Source organism: Paramormyrops kingsleyae, chromosome 25 (assembly GCF_048594095.1).
Source record: "Paramormyrops kingsleyae isolate MSU_618 chromosome 25, PKINGS_0.4, whole genome shotgun sequence".
Taxonomy (NCBI): domain Eukaryota; kingdom Metazoa; phylum Chordata; class Actinopteri; order Osteoglossiformes; family Mormyridae; genus Paramormyrops; species Paramormyrops kingsleyae.
Genome location: NC_132821.1, coordinates 3,371,764 through 3,390,639, shown reverse-complemented (window position 1 = coordinate 3,390,639; position 18,876 = coordinate 3,371,764). Strand labels below are relative to the sequence as shown.

Below are 18,876 nucleotides of genomic sequence, written 5' to 3'. Positions count from 1 at the left end.
ACACTATCCATTATCTATACCGCTTTATCCATCTGGGTCTTACCAAAAATATTAGGACACCGCACCAAATCATTGAATTCGGGTGTCCCAATATTTTTGGTAATATAGTGTATCTAGCCATTTTGACTGTCATGCTTAATACTTTTCATTCTGGTGGCACTGAGGAACAATTTTACATTGCATTTTGATATGGATGATACGTAACATGGATCTGTGCATTGATACCCAGTAAAAATCTGCGTTACCTGAATGTTGGGATTTTGTTGTGATTATCCTGTTAAGTAACATTCTCTTGATAAAATGGCATATTCATTATCCAAAATACACCAATGGTAGCATATTAATCTTGTTTTAAGCGTTTTCATAAAACTTCATTTGGTAGAAGATTTTTTGAAATAAGAATAATGACACACTTTGCTCAGTATTGAAACATTGTCTCTAAATAAACTGTCCTTAAAATCATCGATCCTTAATGCAAACTGCAATGCTTATAATAAGACATTTATTAAAACCAAGTGGTTGAATAAAAAACACAATCAGTAGGGTAATAAACTGTTTTATTAGAGACATGGAACACTTGCTCATAAAGTAATTACATTCCAGTAATGCAGATAAAGACAAGTATGGCAGTGTCATAGACTGTAACTAAATGTGTTTCTGTAATTTAAAGATTACAGTTCAATTTGCACAGTTCTGGAAGTTACAGTTCAATTTGCACTTGGTTTAACAGAGAACATACTGGAGCTTTAAAACTGGGCCATGTTCCTAAACAAGTTAGGTTGTTTTCATTTTTAACAAACAATCAGTACCTGCTGGTTGAAATTAACCTTTTTCAAGTGGGAAAACCACACTTCTCACGTATTAAAAACAAGTCACGTACATAAAATACATTAACTAAATTAGAATTTTATTGTAACAATATCAAATAATAATCACAAAATCAAAATGAATTACGAGATGTTGTTACATTGCTGCAGGTGACGACACTGAACGCAACTCAAAGCATTACGCACATCTGAATATGTTCGTCGGAGACTTGCACTCAGGGCCAGTAATGGATGACACTGCAGTTGTGACCCGCTGGGCCGGCTACTTTGAGCAGTTGTTTAAAGCTGACCCTCCGCTCAGCTGTGAACCACCCAATCTCACTGAGATCGCATGGGTGATGAATCAGCTGGAGGTAGGGAAGGCCACAGGAGACGCCTTCCAGACATGACGTTTTAGTGGATTTCATTTAAATTTTCTGGAAGAAAAAGGCCGCTCACATTTCTTTTCCCGGTTTATGCTCCTCAGTCTGGCAGCGTCCCCTCCTCCGCCATCACAATTTCTTCCCGCCGCTCTCGTCTCAGCGCTAAGCTATAGAGTTTCATTTATTATTTTTAATACCTATTCAAACCAGCTGACATAATTTACTAGGACACACAATTTACCTTGATTTCGGCTTGCCCAAATATTTCTACTCAGGATTAGTTTGATTATGTCATTCTTCATTTAATGGGCATGTGTCAGTGTCTTGTTTCCTCATGAGTACCTTGCCCAAGAAATTACTCACCCAAAAGCTACTGCTAGGCCGCAGCAGCCAGCCAGACCCAAAACAATCACTGCAGCAACAAATGCAGCAAGCAGGTCTTTGGGAAGTTCAGGAGGGAGGCTGCCGCTGTCGTCGGGAGGAAGCGTGGGCACAGGTGTGGTGGGGGCTGAAGGTTTGACTGAGAAGAAACAGAGGGGACACTACTGTTGGACAACCACTGCTTTAAAACTGGGCCAGATGCAGTTTCAATGTAAACAGGATGGAAACCTCACCAGTCAGCCGGTATTTCAAGCTGGTCAAAACCTTGTTCTTGCTATCCAGTAAACGGCACTGGTACACTCCTTGCTCATCCAAGTTTATGTTATTTAGCACCACACTTGAAGAAGAGGTTGCTGAAAACACCATAAACTTGCCGGCAGGATTTGAGTACTGAGAGACATAAAACAATAAATAAGAAAAACACTAGCAAACCTCGACAGCCCGATGTGCCCATACATTTCAGTAATACTGGTTTGCTAAATGTTTTTATTCAACCAATGTATCTGCACCTTACGTTTTTATTGTCAGCCAACTTGTTCTTAAGTTCTATTTCACACAGATAGACACACACACAAATGGATGATATAAGAAAGACACAGTGATCATTTATTGTGAGTCTTACCCGGGAGAACTGATAGACCTTGTCTCCCTCCACCAAATTGTGCCAGGGAAAAGAGCAGTCCAGGACTGCAGAGCTTCCCTCCTCGGCTTCCAGGTGGCGCTCTGACCAAGGTGGAGAAAGAAAAATTAATACTACCCTGCTGGTGATGTGCGGTAGCAAACAAAAAAGAGGAGCAGAGCAGAAAGGAAGACATACTGTGCATTTGTGTATACAGATATGGACAGACAGACAGATGGATGGATGGAGAAGTGTCACAATCACTCACCACCACAGGTACTCCGGTCGGGTGGAGAGGGGCAGGTGCGTATCTCAGAGGCACAGGTGTAACAATTGATTACTCTCTGATACAGCAACCCTGAATGGGGGGGGTGGGAGAGAATCACAGGGAAGAAAATATCCAGACATAGGAAGAAAAAAATGACAGCTTTGAATACCTATGGAGCTCTTCTCTTATTGAAGCAAGATTCACAAGTACAGTCTGTCACACATATAGGGAAAACAGATAGCATAAAGCCTTTGCTGAATGAAAAAGATAATTAAAAAAGCCTTACGTACCACATTTGTTTGGGCAAAGACCTGCAAGAAAACCAACAGGAAGTAATGCATATGTCATTTCCAGCTGACACTAACAGATTGCAAACCGTTATTTATAACATGAGAGCAAAAGTCTGTACCTGTATGGACAAAGGTTTCTAGATTCTCCTGTAAAATTCTTCTCCCTTTGTCCATCATGTCTTTGGTGACATTCTCTCGGTCTTGTTCTGGGCAGAGAAAATTCTTTATTGTTAGCATGTCCATGTACAAGTACACAGTGCATTGACATCTGGTTTCCCTTGGGTCCCCTATGGTGCTACACACAAATACAAACACAATAAATGCATGTATGACATCAACAACACAATACAATATAAATAGTGGACAAAACTATGTTTGATTTTGTGCATGTATGCAGTATGGTGAAAATGTGCAGTGTGGTGCATATATTTGTTTCGCTGCCACAAATTCCCACATGCGCATGTGTTTGAAGAAGCTCCAGAGAAGCATCATACATGCGGGCTGGGGTGCAGTAAGGGCATTAATAACTCCACAATAGGCTGCTGTGTGACTAGTGAACTGTCTTACCAGTATGGAGAGAAACGTCATGAAGAAGCATATCGATCTCTGTCCGATATTCCTTACTTGCCCTGGACAGTGTGGTGGCATCTTGGACAAATGTAATAGGTCAGACACCATTAGTTATTGTACCACCAGTGCAAAACCAAGCCCAGATACGAGTCATTTATATTTTACAGATGATGAAAAAACATAGTTTAGTTATTTAACTACGCATATGAAATTATTAGGATGCTTTATCATTGTTGCTTGTCGATAAGACAACACACAACCACACACACACCTACCTATTACTCCATAGGAGTATCTGCTGCTCTTTGCAAAGCTGTAATTTAAATAACGCATTATTTCATCATCATCCACTGATGCATTGGAGAATGCTTTCAAAAAGTTGTTATGCATTAGCTGCACCAGTGGATCACACTGCAGGCAGGTGTGGGCAATGGGAAGCAAGCACTGGAAAAGGCAGAGCCAGACAAGCACAGTCGGAGCCATCACGACAACAGAGATAAGCATCCAACAGTGATAATTCCACAACTCTGCATGCGCCTTAGAATTTATAGAGAGCTACTGACTACGTAGCTCTACACTTTGTGTCGTAGCCATCTCCATGGAAACAGAATTCAGGGGGACAGATTGACGTGAAGCCGTTCCAGAACAGACGCAAGTCTGACGTATTTTTAGGCGGTTTGTTTACATTTCTCAATATCCGGGGTTTCTGAGAAAAGTAATGAAATTTCAGGAAGTCAGTGAAAATGACATATGTAATGTAAAACGATTATTAAATAAGCTTCTCGTTTTGTCGGATGAGATGAATTCTTTGTTGCTCCTGGTATATTTCGACGACTTTTAATGTTTCACACAGGAGAAATTAGCATGTTGCTAACGTTTTGCTAAAGGAAGTGAAGAATAAAACCTCAATTCACAGATTTCCAAACATCACTCCCAGTGGCTGCATGTCTAGCAGCCTCTGATGTGAGGCAAGTTTTTTTTGCCGGACTTCGTTATCCTGAAGTAGGCGTATCTTTGTCATCTTAATTATTGTATTTAAAATATAGCGCATATACGATTTGAATCCGCGTGTCATCAAAAAGCATTGAAAGGTGATAAATCAATTTCGTGAAAATTATTAAAAAGTCTTAAGTGATATTTCGAATCATTTTTCAATGACCATAACCTCCGAGATGACTCCGGATAACTCGCGACCCTGAATAGGATAAGCGGTTACAGAAAATGGCAGGATGGATGGATCAACACTATTACCTAAATATCACATATCTTGAGTATTAGTTTATATTTCCATCATTTAAAATTGATGCTATCCAGTTGACATGGTGTTTTATAACTGATTCACTCTGAACTATGAAGCTTGGCGTATTTTACGTTTGTTTCAGCCATATTTATATCATTTCTAATCAGTGGGATCAGTACATTTCCTTAGTTTTTTTTTTTTGTCCTACGGGCATAATTACTCACGGCCGCCGTCAGTGACACGTGTAAGTTTATGTCACCGTCATAGCTCTCAAGTCTCCCGTGACCGGGAAACTACCGTATTTTACCCCTCTTTCCCGCCGTCCTCCCGTATTAGTATTTTCCTGTAAATCTCCCGTATTATCATTTTAAAAGATTCCTCTGCCTTAGGGCTGCAACAATTCATCGAGTAATTCGAATAATTCGATTACAAAAAATCCTCGATGCAAATTCTGTGCTTCGATGCTTCGTGTAATCCGCACGACTATGTACCGCTTAGTGATCAGCGTGTTTCACTCGGAGGATTATTACTGTCGCACAGTGTGCTTACGCTGTGTTACGTGTAGCAGGTTTGATTCGTTGGCGCGTTGGTGGAAGACGGAAATTCAGAGAAAAAGACAAAAAAATTCTAAAGTTTGGGACCACTTCAAACAGAAGAAAAACGAAAATAATGTCCATTGTAAAAAAGAATTAGCTTACCACAATAGCACAACGTCTGTGATTCAACATCTCAACAGAAAGCACCCAGTCTATGCATCCATTCCACAGAGCGGAACCAATACAAGGTAAGCGCGAGCGTTTCACATTTGCGGCTAAACAAAGACCAGCGATAGAAACGTATTTATGGACATATGTGTGAATAAAAAAGTATACCAAGATTCAGCCCAAGCAGTCCCTATTTTTCCTAAACAAAAACACTGATAATACAACAGCAGTAAAAATGATGCTGTCGTAGTTTAATTAATATGGAACTGGAGCCTGTCTATACACTGCCCGATCGGGCAGCCACAGCCCAGTCTACACGATACGTCAGTGCGTCCGTCATATTGCGAGTGGCAGAAGTGCCATTTAAACTAATACAGGTGTACGTGGAAACCGGGTATTCTGATGAAAAAAACATTTAAAACAGCATCATTTACATACAACAGATTTTGGTGAATCGTTTAACTACAATTACTTATATCCGTTTATACACTAATAATGGCAATTATTCAGACAAAAACTTGACCATTGTCTGAAAGTCAAAATAGTAAGACTTCCACTGGAATATGGTGCAGCCTTAGTTTGTGGAAGACAGACACAAATAAAGACATGAGCATAAAATGATGGTTGTCAATTTCAAACTGTGTTTCCTGAATGTCCTCCTTGAGAAAAAACACATCATCTGAACCAATCTCAGCCCGAACAAACTGATCAAAAATACACTGACAGCTTGCCCTAATGTCGACTGTAGGAAAACACGCTCAGCTACTTTGACCACCTTGACTGTACCCTCAGAAGGAGTCATCAAATTTTTTAATGTGAGCAAGTGGTAGCTTTGATCATATGATGCCGGTACAGCATCTGTTACCAAACTAGCACGGCACACATCACAGGACAGCTTTCTCAAGATCTGTCGAACGACAAACCCTGAGATGTAAACAAGGGCATTTTCCACGATGCCACCTAAGCGGGTTGGTAAGTAGCTATGGTGTATTAGGATGAATTCGCGGACGATTACGTCACCCACGTGACATGGAATTAACTTTACTATAATATTCTGGAAAGTTGTAATTGTGGATTAATTCCGATCGCGTGTTGACTGATCGTCCTGAAATTCAGATCAATCGTCCATGATTCACCCCGAATGTTACTAAACTGCACGAACATGTTATTTACCGATCCCCTGTAAAACCTAATTTTGCCATAAATAACTTGGGCTCATAAAGAGAAGCCAAGATGCTCATCTGGGCCATTAGATCGGCATGCAGGATGCTTATCTTGGTTTCGGGAGATAGGGTGGGGGGTCGGTATACAGCACACTATATTGCCTTTAGGGGGGAACAGGGAGGCATTGCGCAAGGACGCCTATTGTAGTATGTTATCGCAAGCAGCATCACTCGGACAAAAGGGGCAATTGGAGCACACTATATTGCCTGGGGGTAAGGGGTGAGCCTGGCCAGCTTACCCCCTGCCCACATGCAACTCTAAATTTAGTATAAAGGAAGGGGGAGATCCCAGTACTGACCGGAGTTCAGCCATTGGATAGAGCGCGCATCGCCCGGCACTTTCTCGGAACTCACGTGTTGGTCTCCTGCCAGGACTGAAAGGGCTCCCCAGTCCATGAAGGTGGGTGATGATGGCAAGTCCGAGTGTAAATAGCTTTGCAACTGCTTATGCTTTCCCTTGATTGTTGCGAGTAAATTATCGGCGCTTGTGATAATATTTCGTAACTTTTTATGTTTCCTTGCTTCTTGTATGTGTAATTGCTTCTTTTCTATATATATTCATGCCTTTGCACCTAATACTATTAGCTATAAGATATATATTATTTGATATCCGTTGTAGTACGAGTTGTTTTGCATTGCCTTCAGTATGATAGCTCAGTATTGGTGTTAATGCGAGATCATTTTGTATTACTTATTAAAGTGTATTTGAGTGAACCTAAGCGTGCCTGTTTGTTCCTTCGAGAGCCCTATATTCCTCTCTCATCCATTTTAAGACATATGGTCACACACATTTGCAAGGATGTTTGCAAAAGGAGATCTTCTGCTGCTGCTGCTGCTGCTGGTGTAGAAAACATCTCAACAGCAGACAGGGAGACAGTCTCATCCTGTGCTGCCACGTTTCCAGATGTGCTTGGAGAGGCACCACATCGAACCATGAGACAACGGAAAATGGCCCGGAACCGACTAGCTGAAGGGTTGTAATTCCAGCCCCCGAAAACACACACGCACCACTTTTACAGATCTTTACTCTTTTTCAGATGAATTTCTTGAGAAAGAAAAAAAACTGCACTGCTAGTAACAATTTGGCTTCATAAATTGTACAAAGTAAGAGATTTACATGCATGTCTGTTTGTCCCCACAAAGTTGATCATAGCTGTCAGTCTGAGGATATTATAAAGACAATGCAATTACCATGGTAACACAGGATAGCTGTGACTGGCCACAACTAGGTACCATGGCAAATAAATAGTCTTATGGAAACCTTTATGGAAACAGACAGATATACATACATACATACATACACACAAAATGCTGTGTGGTTAAATAAATAAACCTAAATTCTAAAATACCTACCCGATGCCCTGATTGAATTAAATAGGAGCTCTAAGTGGTCTTGACTGAAACGATAGGTGCAGATGTATCGCTGACACTGAAGCAGTTCTGGAATCATCATCATCAGGGTGTCAATGTTGATGATGAACCCCACAACAGATAGGTACCTTCAAAACAAAATGTTTTGTCAATATTATTACTGTAAACCAAGATACTTCAAGAGAGCGTGATATAAGACAACTAGAAAAAATAAAACAGATATGGCCAAGGTTGAAAATATGAACACCGCCTTACATATGGCATACTGTAGGTGTGATGATGCCACACTGCCAGTATGACACCTCCAAGAACTGGAAAAACAAACAAAACAAAACAAAAAAACAGCAGACTGCAACAACATTAGAAGCAGAGAACAGAGCATCATATGAACTAATGATGCAGCATGCAGGAAAAGAAAACAGAGTAGGATTAGTAATGTAATACGAGTCAAAAGTTTAGACAATTATGCTTTATGGAGCTCTTTTTATGACTAAAACTACAACATAACACAGATGGGGTTATGAAGTAAACAAAATAAGTGTACACAAAGTTAAAGAAAAGGAATTCCTTCCAGTAGTCCTAAAAGAGTTCTTATATGTGTTGAGGACTTGTTGGCTGTTTTGAAACATACTTTGTTATAGTTAAAGTTAAATTTAAAAAAAATAAAATAAATTTAAATAAACACGAGTTGCACGCCTAAACTTTTGACTGGTACTGTATGAACATAAATGAAAGCATCAATAGCCATCTCTACAACATTCTTTGAATATTTTGGTCAAAAAAAAAAAAATCCATTTCTCCCAGCCTTGAAATAACATCATATGAACTTGATGTCATGAACTTATGAACTCCTCATGAAAAGAAAAGCTTCACTATTTCCTAAAACCTCTTTGATCAATGAAGGGGTGTGCCATCTTTCATCACCAAACTCATCAAGTAGTTCCTGCCTCACAACAAAAACTCTACTCTCTCTGCCCAATTCAAACAGCTCAGTGGAGTTTTGAAACCTTTGGCATGGGGATTGCAACTGTTCATGATGTCAAAGAGCCTGTCAATCATCTAAAAGCAAATATATGTATTATAACAGAAGGAATCTGAATCATTAGCATAAATAACATGTTTCCATGTATCATTAGCTAATTGCTAAAATATAGCATCAATGTTTTTCACTATTTGCTTCATGGTTATTAAACTTTGCATGTAACATTACCTCAATGAATTCGGCTGTTGCTTCACAGTGTTGAAACTGTGAATAGCCGAGGTCCCTCAATGTGCGCTGAGCTTCTGTCACAGAGCGACTCAGTGTTTGTGCAGCCACGGACACCTTCATTTTCTGTGAATCAAAATTCACATGCTTGTCTGTGATTGTGTTGGCAGCATGCAGCCCTTCTTTTGCTTGGACATCATTCAGATTAACTATGTATGTCCAGTTGATCTGGCCAGTGGTGCTGCTTATTGGGCTGTAGGCCTGCAACATATTTCGTGCCAAGTTCAAGATGTGGCAAGGATCCATCGTCACAAACACCTTTGCACCAGTCACTGGATGTGCAAAAAAAGTTTTTAACGGTTCACCAGGGTTGACCTTCAGCCGGCATCCAAGCTGGTTACACATGCTGACATTGGAGGCATGTCCATCCATTGTAACAGACGCCACTGTCATCCCATGCTCATGCAGTTCCTCCAATGCATGAACAAGTAGTACCTTCTGTGTCTCTAGCAACAGGGAGTTGATCAGGTAGTATGCAGTTGGAGCCTTCCAATGGCCTTATAGGCCAACCACCATAAAAACAAGAGCCTGTGTGGCCACATCCGTTTCATTCACTCCATCCCCCATATCCACAAAGCCAGACATTTTCTAGGTATGTGGATCATATTGGACATGTTTTTTGATGGTCATGGCATCCAATAGAAGACTCACGCGTCTATATTTAGCCGGATCTTCATCATGTTGAGTCCAGGGTTGGCATCTACTGTAAAAGAACTTGGTATAATGAAAAAATCCAGTTTAATCCAAATGCCCAATTCAGGATTTTTTCGACCAATTAATAATCACTGTGGGCGATAACCATAAGCAATAATTTGATCACATGATGAGGATTCACTTAAAATTTATTATGCATCATTATTTATTTATGGTATTGATTAACTACACCACCTTTTACACGTCATGATTAAGGGATAAAAATAAAAGCTTAGAAAGAATACATCAAATGGATGAATACCTTTGCAATGTATGTGGATGTGGGAAATTAAGATGGAGAGACTCTGAGATAATTGTAGGCTTTGGGACCATGTAGGTGGAGACTGAGGGCAATCTCTTTCTGATCTTTTGTATACTCATGGCTCTGTTTGGACAGGAGATGCACTGGAAGAGCTAAAATTCAGTTAGCACACACAAATTAGAAACTCCCTTTGAAATAATAATTAGGATGGCTTTTGGAATTTTACCCTTAAGTACATACCACTTTCTCCATATTTGTATTTTATTTCTATTCTACCTGAGTATAAATCCAGCCTCTCTTTCAGCCCTTCATTAATGAGGTTCTTCTCCCTCAAATTTTGCAGAAGACCACATACTCTGTTCTTTGCTCTCCGTTCTCGATCCTTAGCGTTTCTCTTTTCATGCTCTCCAGCCTAGATAAGATTTCATTGAGTCTAGCCCTTAGATTTTCAAGAGATGTAGGCAGCGAGTAGGAATGGTCCTAGTAGACACAAGGAGTCAAGTTTATATCACATCAGTCAATTCATAGTTAGTATAACGTGCTGTCTGCTGGTCTGTATTTGTAATCACGTCACCCCACAATTCCACTGTGAGCACTGCATGCGTGCGTGTATCTGATTTAACAGCAGCACGTTTCAATGTGTATGCATGTGTATGCATTAGTTTATCTGAAAAGCATGACAGGGGGTAGGGTTTTGTGTCAAAAGAGGTTTGAAAAGGACCTTAGTACTCACAACACTAGGATCAGGCAGAGCTTCAGTCTCTTGGACAGGCAAAGAACAGTCTACTGACAGGTTCTCCTGTGCCCTCACTGAAGTCAGTGTGGTCCTGGTTGCCATGGGCTAATTTGAAAGAAAATAAAATGCTTAAAAACATTAACAGAGTTAGATATGTCACAGCCTAATGCTATGGAATACATGACTGATTCCTTTAAAAAAAATTACTTTTCACTGACTATCTAATCCTTATAGCCTAACTACACACCTACCCTTTGGAGATGAGTTGGAAACCTGAACACAGAGGGAAGAGCTCCATCTCTGATTCTCACAGTCTGACCTGTCCTGTCAAAATCCTCCTGTCTAAAGTGCTCATGGCAGAGCCTGGATGCATCATTGGCGCTAAAACCTTCACGCCTAAGGGCTACCTCCCACTGCTTCCTGAGGTGGATTTCTTAGGGAAACCTTCAAAGTTTGAGAAATGATTGATGATTGATTAGGAAATAGAATGTACATATTATCCAAAGATAAAACTAAATGAAAACCGAAGAAACAGTGCTCAGTATTTACTTGCAGTGGTACTCCAAAAAGCAGTTTCTCCCCTCTGAAAAGCGGAGATGGAGATTGCACTTCCCTTTGGGATTAATAAAGTTCTTTGAATCTTGAATCTTGAAAAATGAACTTCAGTGTAGGATTTGGAGGCTTTGTTTCAGCATTGCATCTTTTGCACTGGTTCTGGGATCAAAGAGCCGAACCACTAATGGGACACAGGTGAAGTAACAAATGAGCAACACAACACAATAGATGATGAAGTGATGGAAATGCTCAGGTGTAATATCTTGTGTGTTTACAGAGATATATATTTCATATGATTAATGTGTATGGTCAGAAATCATGAGTAAGTTGTGATTTGTGTTTTTTAGACACATTTTTCGCTAGCACAACTCGGATCCTTAGATGGCTGGACATTTTCCTGTCCTCAGATGTGGAAGCACACAGATGACTTCAATTGTGGGGTGTTGGTATGCACGGTATGTTTAAACAGTTTTTTTTTTGTTGTATTTTGGTAATATTGCAAAAACCTACTAAGTTGTAGCTTTTTAACAGTTGGCTGAGATAGATGTTAAGGAAACAAGAATGTCACCTGAGGTACTTCAACTTGGACAGCTGTGTCATCTTTGAATATATCACGCATCATGTCTGGTAAAAGATATTTCACCTGAGGTATGCAGTGATGGCTTTTATTTTATAGCCATTATATTTCCTTTGACAAACTGTGTCTTCAACCATCCAAAAAGAGGAAAACAAACTGAATATTCTGGAAGTCACTGCCTTACAAAAGGCATTTATCTTATCAATTAATTGGTTTTCCATTATTTCTAATGGGGAAAATTCGATCACAATTCGAACTTTTTAGGATTCGATCCGGGGTTCTGAAGGGATTAAATTCGAGGTCTGAGGTACCACTGTGTGTGTGTGTGTGTGTATGTGTATATATATATATATAAACTGGACAGGTCAAAGCTCATTTGCTTTAGAGGTCATGGTTCCAGAAGTAAGGTTATGTCTTTATGTATTGGTTTTTATTACTGAAATCTAAACCAGATGAAAATGGTGGACGTATCCTGTAATTACGCTAAATGCACGGTAACTTTTACGACGATAATTTAATAGTTACGACCTGGAACTATCATGCCAACTTTGAGTGTAACACGTTTAAACCACAGTATGTTAACCTATGCTCGAATTCTGAAATGGGATTAATATTTGTTTTGTAACCAAGTCCATGTGAACTTTATGATCGCTCAGAAAATGTTGAATGCTAAGGCGCCAAAGAACAAATATTGTGCACGAGTATATTTGCACTTTATTCTTAAACACTGGGTAAGCAATATAAGGAAATCATGGGTGGATACACTGTACAATGTATTGGTGGTTGTCAGTCAGTTTAGGGAAATTAATGTGGAATAGGTCACTATAAAATAAAAGATCCACTCCCGACGCACGTTATATAGGGTACGATATAAGTGCAGCTTCACTAAGCACATCAAACTGCAGTCTGCCCAGGTGAACACACAGTTCTCAGTCAATTATCTTCATTGTGGGAAGGTATGAAAGAACTTCTAAACTACCACGGAAGATTGTGCTTTTATCCTGAAGGATCACTTTGTTGACATCAAGACCCGTTGCAAAATGCCGCCAGTACGCGGAGCTTTATATGGTTGTCTGTGGAGGTAAAGATGTAAGGTCGACGGGCTGAAATATTAACGTGTGAATTATTGCCGTCTTTTTATGTTCGCATTCGCGTGCATTGCCTAACATTGCCAGTCTGCAGGCGTGAAACGATCTGCTTCTAGACGAAAGGACGCTTCGGCCATGACGGCCTTCCATAAGCTCCGCCCCCGATGACGTATTTTCCCCGTCTACGTTGCAGTGAGGTTGTTAACATAACATATGTTCTAGAACCCGGGCAGACGATTCTCATTTCCTTTTAGTAGTTCCTGGAGGAAGCAGCAAGTGATAGCGATGGCCAGTTTATTTCGCTATTTCCAGCCGCGCCATTTGCTCTGCGCAACCGGAGTGGTGCTTGCGGCAGCCGGTACAGCGTACCTTGTACGGCGACTGAGTAAAAGGGTGGAGCTACAGGAAGGTACCTTGATACTTATAGTCTATATGTGTAATATACAGTGGTACCTCGGTTCTCGAACTTAATCCGTTCAGGACTCCGGATCGAATCCTAAAAAGTTCGAGTTCTGATCGAATTTTTCCCATAAGAAATAATGGAAATGCCCCGATCGTCCGCACGTACCTTCCGTGTGCCACGCCCCCTCGTTAACCTCGTGTGGGATCCCCATGTGATCAGCTGTTTCTGATTGTTGTCATTAGTCCTCTGTGTTAAGTTCGCTTTTCAGTTTGTTTCCCCAGTCCGGTCATTGGGTGCGTTCGACTGGCTTACAGCGCTGGCTTAAGCAACGCATTCTGATCCTGACGCAATGCATTACGGTTAGATGCATTGCGACCTCTCACCCGGCTGCACAAACTGGAACCGCCTCCGTGACGACACACCTTTGCCCTTATTGGCTGAAGAGTTTAGTTACACGCATGACGTTTGTATCTCAGGCAGTTCCAATGCGTAATCTGCTATTTCTCCCGAATATCACGTAAAGCTGTGTGAACTGGTTTTCAGTTAATTTACCTGGTAAAATAAAGTTTAAATAAATGACATAAATGCTCTAATAATACACGTAAGTTAGTGGTTTATTTATTGTTTGTTACTGTAATGTTGCGCTGCTTTATTTGGTTAATCGTCCAGTCTGTGAAGAAGGCATTCAAGTAAGAATTGCATTGTAGTATGACTCATTTCCTGGCATGTACAATTTATATTCACGTTCACGGTTCGACTTCTGATATTCAGATCAAGTTCTAGGTCAAACTGGTTTGTTCGACTTTCAAGAAATTCGAATTTTAGTGATTTCGAGAACTGAGGTACTACTGTATATACAGTACATTTCGCAGTAGATTAAAAAAAAACACATTTTTACACACGTATGCCCTATACCCTTGAAAGAGTAATAAATAATATGTCCACAGATCAACACTTAAAACAATAATAATTTGTTTTGATTAAATATATGTTTAGTAACATATCACTTACACTTAACAATGGCAGTGCCCAGGGAACCAGAGGAGCCGACCAAACCCTGCACATCGCCCAGCCCTGCCGGACACACAGCGGAGCCGCCAAGGTTGAACAAGCCACGTAAGTGTCCCCACCACTCCCATCCAAAGGCCTTTCTCATGTTATTTCCCAGGTTTCCCATTTTTATGTAATGTAAGAGATGCTGGTCCGGACCAATAAGTAGATAAGTAAGCTATCCAATGGATGGATGGATAAATTCTTTGATCGTCTTTAGTTATTCTGGTAGTAATTGTTGATCTTCAGATTTATGAATATCAAACAGGAAAGTAATTACTTCCCTTTTTTTCTTGCTAAAGCCTTTCCCTGGTTCGGAATGGACATTGGTGGGACCCTTGCGAAACTAGTCTACTTCGAACCAAAGGACATCACAACAGAGGAGGAACAGGAAGAAACGGAAAACCTTAGAAACATCCGCTCCTGTTTGACCTCTAATGTGGCTTATGGCTCTACCGGCATCCGGGATGTCCACCTGGAAATGAAGGGTCTGGAGCTGTGTGGCCGAATGGGGAACCTGCATTTCATACGTTTCCCCACCCAAGACCTCCCTGCCTTTCTGCGAATGACCCGTGACAAGCAGTTCTCCAGGCTCCATAAAACACTCTGTGCCACGGGTGGTGGGGCCTACAAGTTTGAGGCTGATTTCCAAACGGTGAGTTCAGCTGATGTTTCTGACTCAGATTTTTACAATGTAATGCGATTCACTTTGTCTTTGAAAAGGGGAAATTTCCAGAGGAAATCACAAATCTTATTATCAGTTTTGTTTTCCCCGTAACCCCTTCAGATTGCTGGTCTACAGCTCGTGAAACTGGATGAGTTGGATTGTGTCATCCGTGGGGCCCTGTATTTGAACTCCAGTGGACCCTCCGAGTGTTTCTACTTGGAAAATCCAACTCATCCAGAGCAGTGCTTCCTCAAACCTTACCCACTGGAGAACCCTTACCCATTCCTTCTTGTCAACATCGGGTCTGGGGTCAGCATTCTCGCAGTCCATTCCAGAGATAATTTCAAACGTGTCTCTGGAACAAGGTGAGCTAGGCTCTGATGATAATTTTTATATCTTCTAAAGCTAACATTGATATAACAGTTTGATTAATGTCTGGCTTTCAGTCTCGGTGGAGGGACTTTCCTTGGGCTGTGCTGTCTGCTGACGGGTTGCTCCACGTTTGAGGAAGCACTGGAGATGGCCTCACATGGGGACAGTACACAAGTAGACAAACTTGTGCGGGACATATATGGGGGCGACTATGAGAGGTTTGGTCTCCCAGGCTGGATTGTGGCCTCCAGGTAGGATGTGGTCATATAATATAGTGTAAGTCAGCCTAGAATGACCTGCAACCCCGGCCCTGATACAAGGCTTAAAATTGTGCTCAAGCAATGTAATACTGTAAGAAGTCACAAGAGCAAGGAAGGATGCCTGGAGGTGCTGGGTGCTGAGTAATCTGAAAAGCAGCTGTCGTTCAGTAACCCTCAGTCATATTTAAACCTAGAGGTATTAGCAATAACCTGCATGATACCTGATGCTGCAGGATTAACCAAGACATGTCAGAGAAGAAAAAAATAGGGTTTATTTATTGCTGTGTACTCTCTGTTTCAGTTTTGGAAACATGATTTATAAAGAGCAGCGCGATTCAGTGTCCAAAGAAGACCTGGCCAGGGCAGCATTAGTTACGGTCACGAATAACATCGGCTCCATCAGCAGGATGTGTGCCTTGAATGAGGTAAGCCTTTGTCACAGCTTACACACTAGGGTGGGGTGAAAAAATCTAAATTTCCAATAGCAATTTCCTATAGTGCGGAAAAGTTGTCACTGGACCTTGTTATTAAACGTGCGAAATATCTTTGAAATAGGTTAATATTTCACTGGAAATTTTGATTTTTTTCACCCCACCCTAATACCCACAAACTGGTATTTTGTAGCGAAAGTGCACAAGCACAACATCGATGAGTATAGATAATGGATAATGTATACTGCCCATTGATGTGACAGGTGAAAACTTCGATCGCGTTGCGGAACCTGAAAATATTAACCTATTTCAAAGTTATTTGGCACGTTTCATAACGAGGTCCAGTCACAACTTTTCCGCACTATTGGAAATTTTGATTTTTTTCACCGCACCCTATTACACACACCGTGCCTGTGTACTCTGTTCACATATGATTCACATACGTGATACAGAGTGGGATGAACCGCATTACTAAAGAAATTTCCCACTATGTAGAGCAAAACCATACCTCCAGAACAAAGGCTTCTGGCTTATCTCTACTAAACAGCCCTGCTCTCTGTTTTGTTAAGATATTAAAAATTTCTTACTGTGTTTTTGTGTCTAGCAAGTCTCATAAGGCAGTTTCTCTGTAATGTCTCCCATGATGCAAAACCCAAATTCCATTAGTAGTAAAGGCCTTTCCTTCATGCTGTTCAGTGACCACTGGGGCAAGAAGTATATTTTTGTTTTAAAATGGGGAATTTGTTTAAAACTGCTTGCTAGCTGCTTTCTTTATTCTCTGAAGAACATCGAGAGAGTGGTGTTCGTGGGCAACTTCCTGAGGGGTAACGTGCTGTCCATGAAGCTGCTGGCCTACTCTATGGAGTACTGGTCTGCTGGACGATTAAAAGCACTGTTTCTTCAGCATGAGGTATGAGTCATTTTAACCTCAAGCCTCCTTTAATGTTTTATAATAGCCAGAGGTGGAAATTTCAGGTCCAGAAAGTAAAAATCCAGGCCTGGATTTTGTTTCAACCAACCAATTGTGTATGAAGAGTCAATGTCACAGAGTACTCAGCTGGTTGGTTGAAACAAAATCATGGTCTGGATTTATACTTTCTGGATCTGAAATTTCCACCTTTGGTAATAGCTAATTAATGTTAATGGCCGCTAGCTTATGAACTTTTTGTATATGCTGCTAAAGAATCAGCCATTTTGTTGATGCACAGTTTTTCATTTCGTTGTTCATGTTTTTTTTCCTCATTAAGCAGTTATTTGCTTGGAGCACCACATAATGAATGTATACTGTTTATAATGTGTATAATGGTTTTTATTTTTTTACAGGGCTACTTTGGAGCTGTTGGGTCACTTCTGGGGCTGTTAAAATCCTCCTAAGCCCAGAAGTATAAATGACCAGAGTGATATTCTACCGCCCTCCTGTACCTCTGCAACTCCATGTTTGCCATGTGGCCAGGTAGTGTATTCTAGTGTCTAATTCAGTTAATGTGTATTCTGTTTTTATTTTTGTCTTCTAAGCTTTTCTTTCTAACGTAGGTCCATCCATCCATCCATTAACTTCCGCTTATCCGGAGTTCGGGTCACGGGGGTAGCAGCTTCAGGAGAGATACCCAGACCTCCCTCTCCCTCTAAGGCGTTCCCAGGCCAACCGAGAGATATAATTCCTCCAGCATGTCCTGGGTCTGCCCCGGGGCCTGTAGGACATGTACGGAAAACCTCTCCGGGTAGCCGCCCAGGAGGCATCCGCACCAGATGTCCAAACCACCTCAACTGGCTCCTTTCGACGCGGCGTGACGTGGTCTCGGACTTAGAGGTGCTAATCCTCATCCCCGCCGGTGTGACCTCACCAAACTCCTCCCACGCCCGGCTACCAGGCGCTGGCAAACGGGCCCCTCCCCCATGCCGGGCTCCAGGGTGGGGCCCCGGTGACCCTAGTCTGGGCAAGGGAAACGAGACCTTGATAGAATTCTTTGTCATAAGGGTTTTTTTGGATTGCTCTTTGTCTGGCCCCTCCCCTGGGTCCTTTTTGCCTTGGGAGACCCTACCAGGGGCTATTGCCCCCGACAACATAGCCCCCAGGGTCACTGAGGCACGCAAACCCCTCCCCCATGATAAGGTGGCAATCCAAGGAGGAACGTAGGTAATGGAGAAAAAGAGAAACAGACCCAAGAAGTTATTTCATAATAAAAACCTTTAAAAATATTTATGAGAGTGTGTTTTACCACTTTTCTAAATGTTTAGTGTCAATAGTAAATTCCATGGTGTGCAAAAAGCTAAAAGCACATGCATTTACACATAGTAGTAATTTGAATTATTTGTTTCTGAATCTATGTTTTTTTTCTATTATAGAAATTACAGCATGGAAATAATTGCACTGTGTTGTGAATAAATGTAATGAAAATTTCTGTTTAAATCAGTACCATGATCGTCCTGTTACATGGAAACTACATGAAATACTATTTTAAAATCAAGCAAGGCCTAAACTGAAAGTCAAAACTGCTGGAGAGCCAACAGGGTCATGCAGATTGGGACTGGAGTGGTGCCGAGGTGTTGACAAGCATAGTGGATAAAAATGGCATGTATGGCAGTACCAGCAGCCATAGTTTCAGTGTGTAATATGTTAAGTTGTGGATAGGCTAAGTTGAAGTAATAGGTATCCAGTT

The 18,876-nt window shown here is 41.1% G+C and overlaps 2 protein-coding genes across 12 annotated transcripts; one reads left to right on the top strand and one right to left on the bottom strand.

Annotated features, from left to right (window-relative positions):
* Positions 1-540: 540 nt before the first annotated feature.
* On the bottom strand, positions 541-13,845 carry LOC140582930 (izumo sperm-egg fusion protein 1-like). 9 transcript variants are annotated; one of them, XM_072707448.1, is made up of 15 exons: positions 13,602-13,845; positions 11,065-11,549; positions 10,811-10,918; positions 10,354-10,557; positions 10,078-10,229; positions 9,774-9,836; positions 7,838-7,983; positions 3,315-3,395; positions 2,867-2,953; positions 2,748-2,768; positions 2,458-2,547; positions 2,193-2,293; positions 1,804-1,960; positions 1,553-1,709; positions 541-1,356 (listed from the first exon to the last, which is right to left on the bottom strand). In XM_072707448.1, exons 5-15 carry the CDS (start codon positions 10,194-10,196, stop codon positions 1,290-1,292), a joined length of 1,089 nt encoding a protein of 362 aa, XP_072563549.1. In that variant the 5' UTR covers positions 10,197-10,229; positions 10,354-10,557; positions 10,811-10,918; positions 11,065-11,549; positions 13,602-13,845; the 3' UTR covers positions 541-1,289. The 9 variants fall into 9 exon arrangements, with proteins under 9 accessions (XP_072563549.1, XP_072563551.1, XP_072563547.1 ...); XM_072707450.1 differs by having other exon boundaries at positions 10,433-10,557; XM_072707446.1 differs by having other exon boundaries at positions 10,078-10,557; positions 11,065-11,257; positions 11,363-11,549.
* Positions 12,388-18,415, top strand: LOC140582931 (pantothenate kinase 3-like). 3 transcript variants are annotated; one of them, XM_072707452.1, is made up of 9 exons: positions 12,388-13,442; positions 14,463-14,552; positions 14,789-15,141; positions 15,274-15,518; positions 15,600-15,776; positions 16,087-16,210; positions 17,001-17,126; positions 17,540-17,669; positions 17,750-18,415. In XM_072707452.1, exons 1-8 carry the CDS (start codon positions 13,319-13,321, stop codon positions 17,588-17,590), a joined length of 1,290 nt encoding a protein of 429 aa, XP_072563553.1. In that variant the 5' UTR covers positions 12,388-13,318; the 3' UTR covers positions 17,591-17,669; positions 17,750-18,415. The 3 variants fall into 3 exon arrangements, with proteins under 3 accessions (XP_072563553.1, XP_072563555.1, XP_072563554.1); XM_072707454.1 differs by lacking the exon at positions 12,388-13,442 and adding an exon at positions 13,872-14,037; XM_072707453.1 differs by lacking the exon at positions 12,388-13,442 and adding an exon at positions 13,872-14,125.
* The last annotated feature ends 461 nt before the right edge of the window (positions 18,416-18,876 follow it).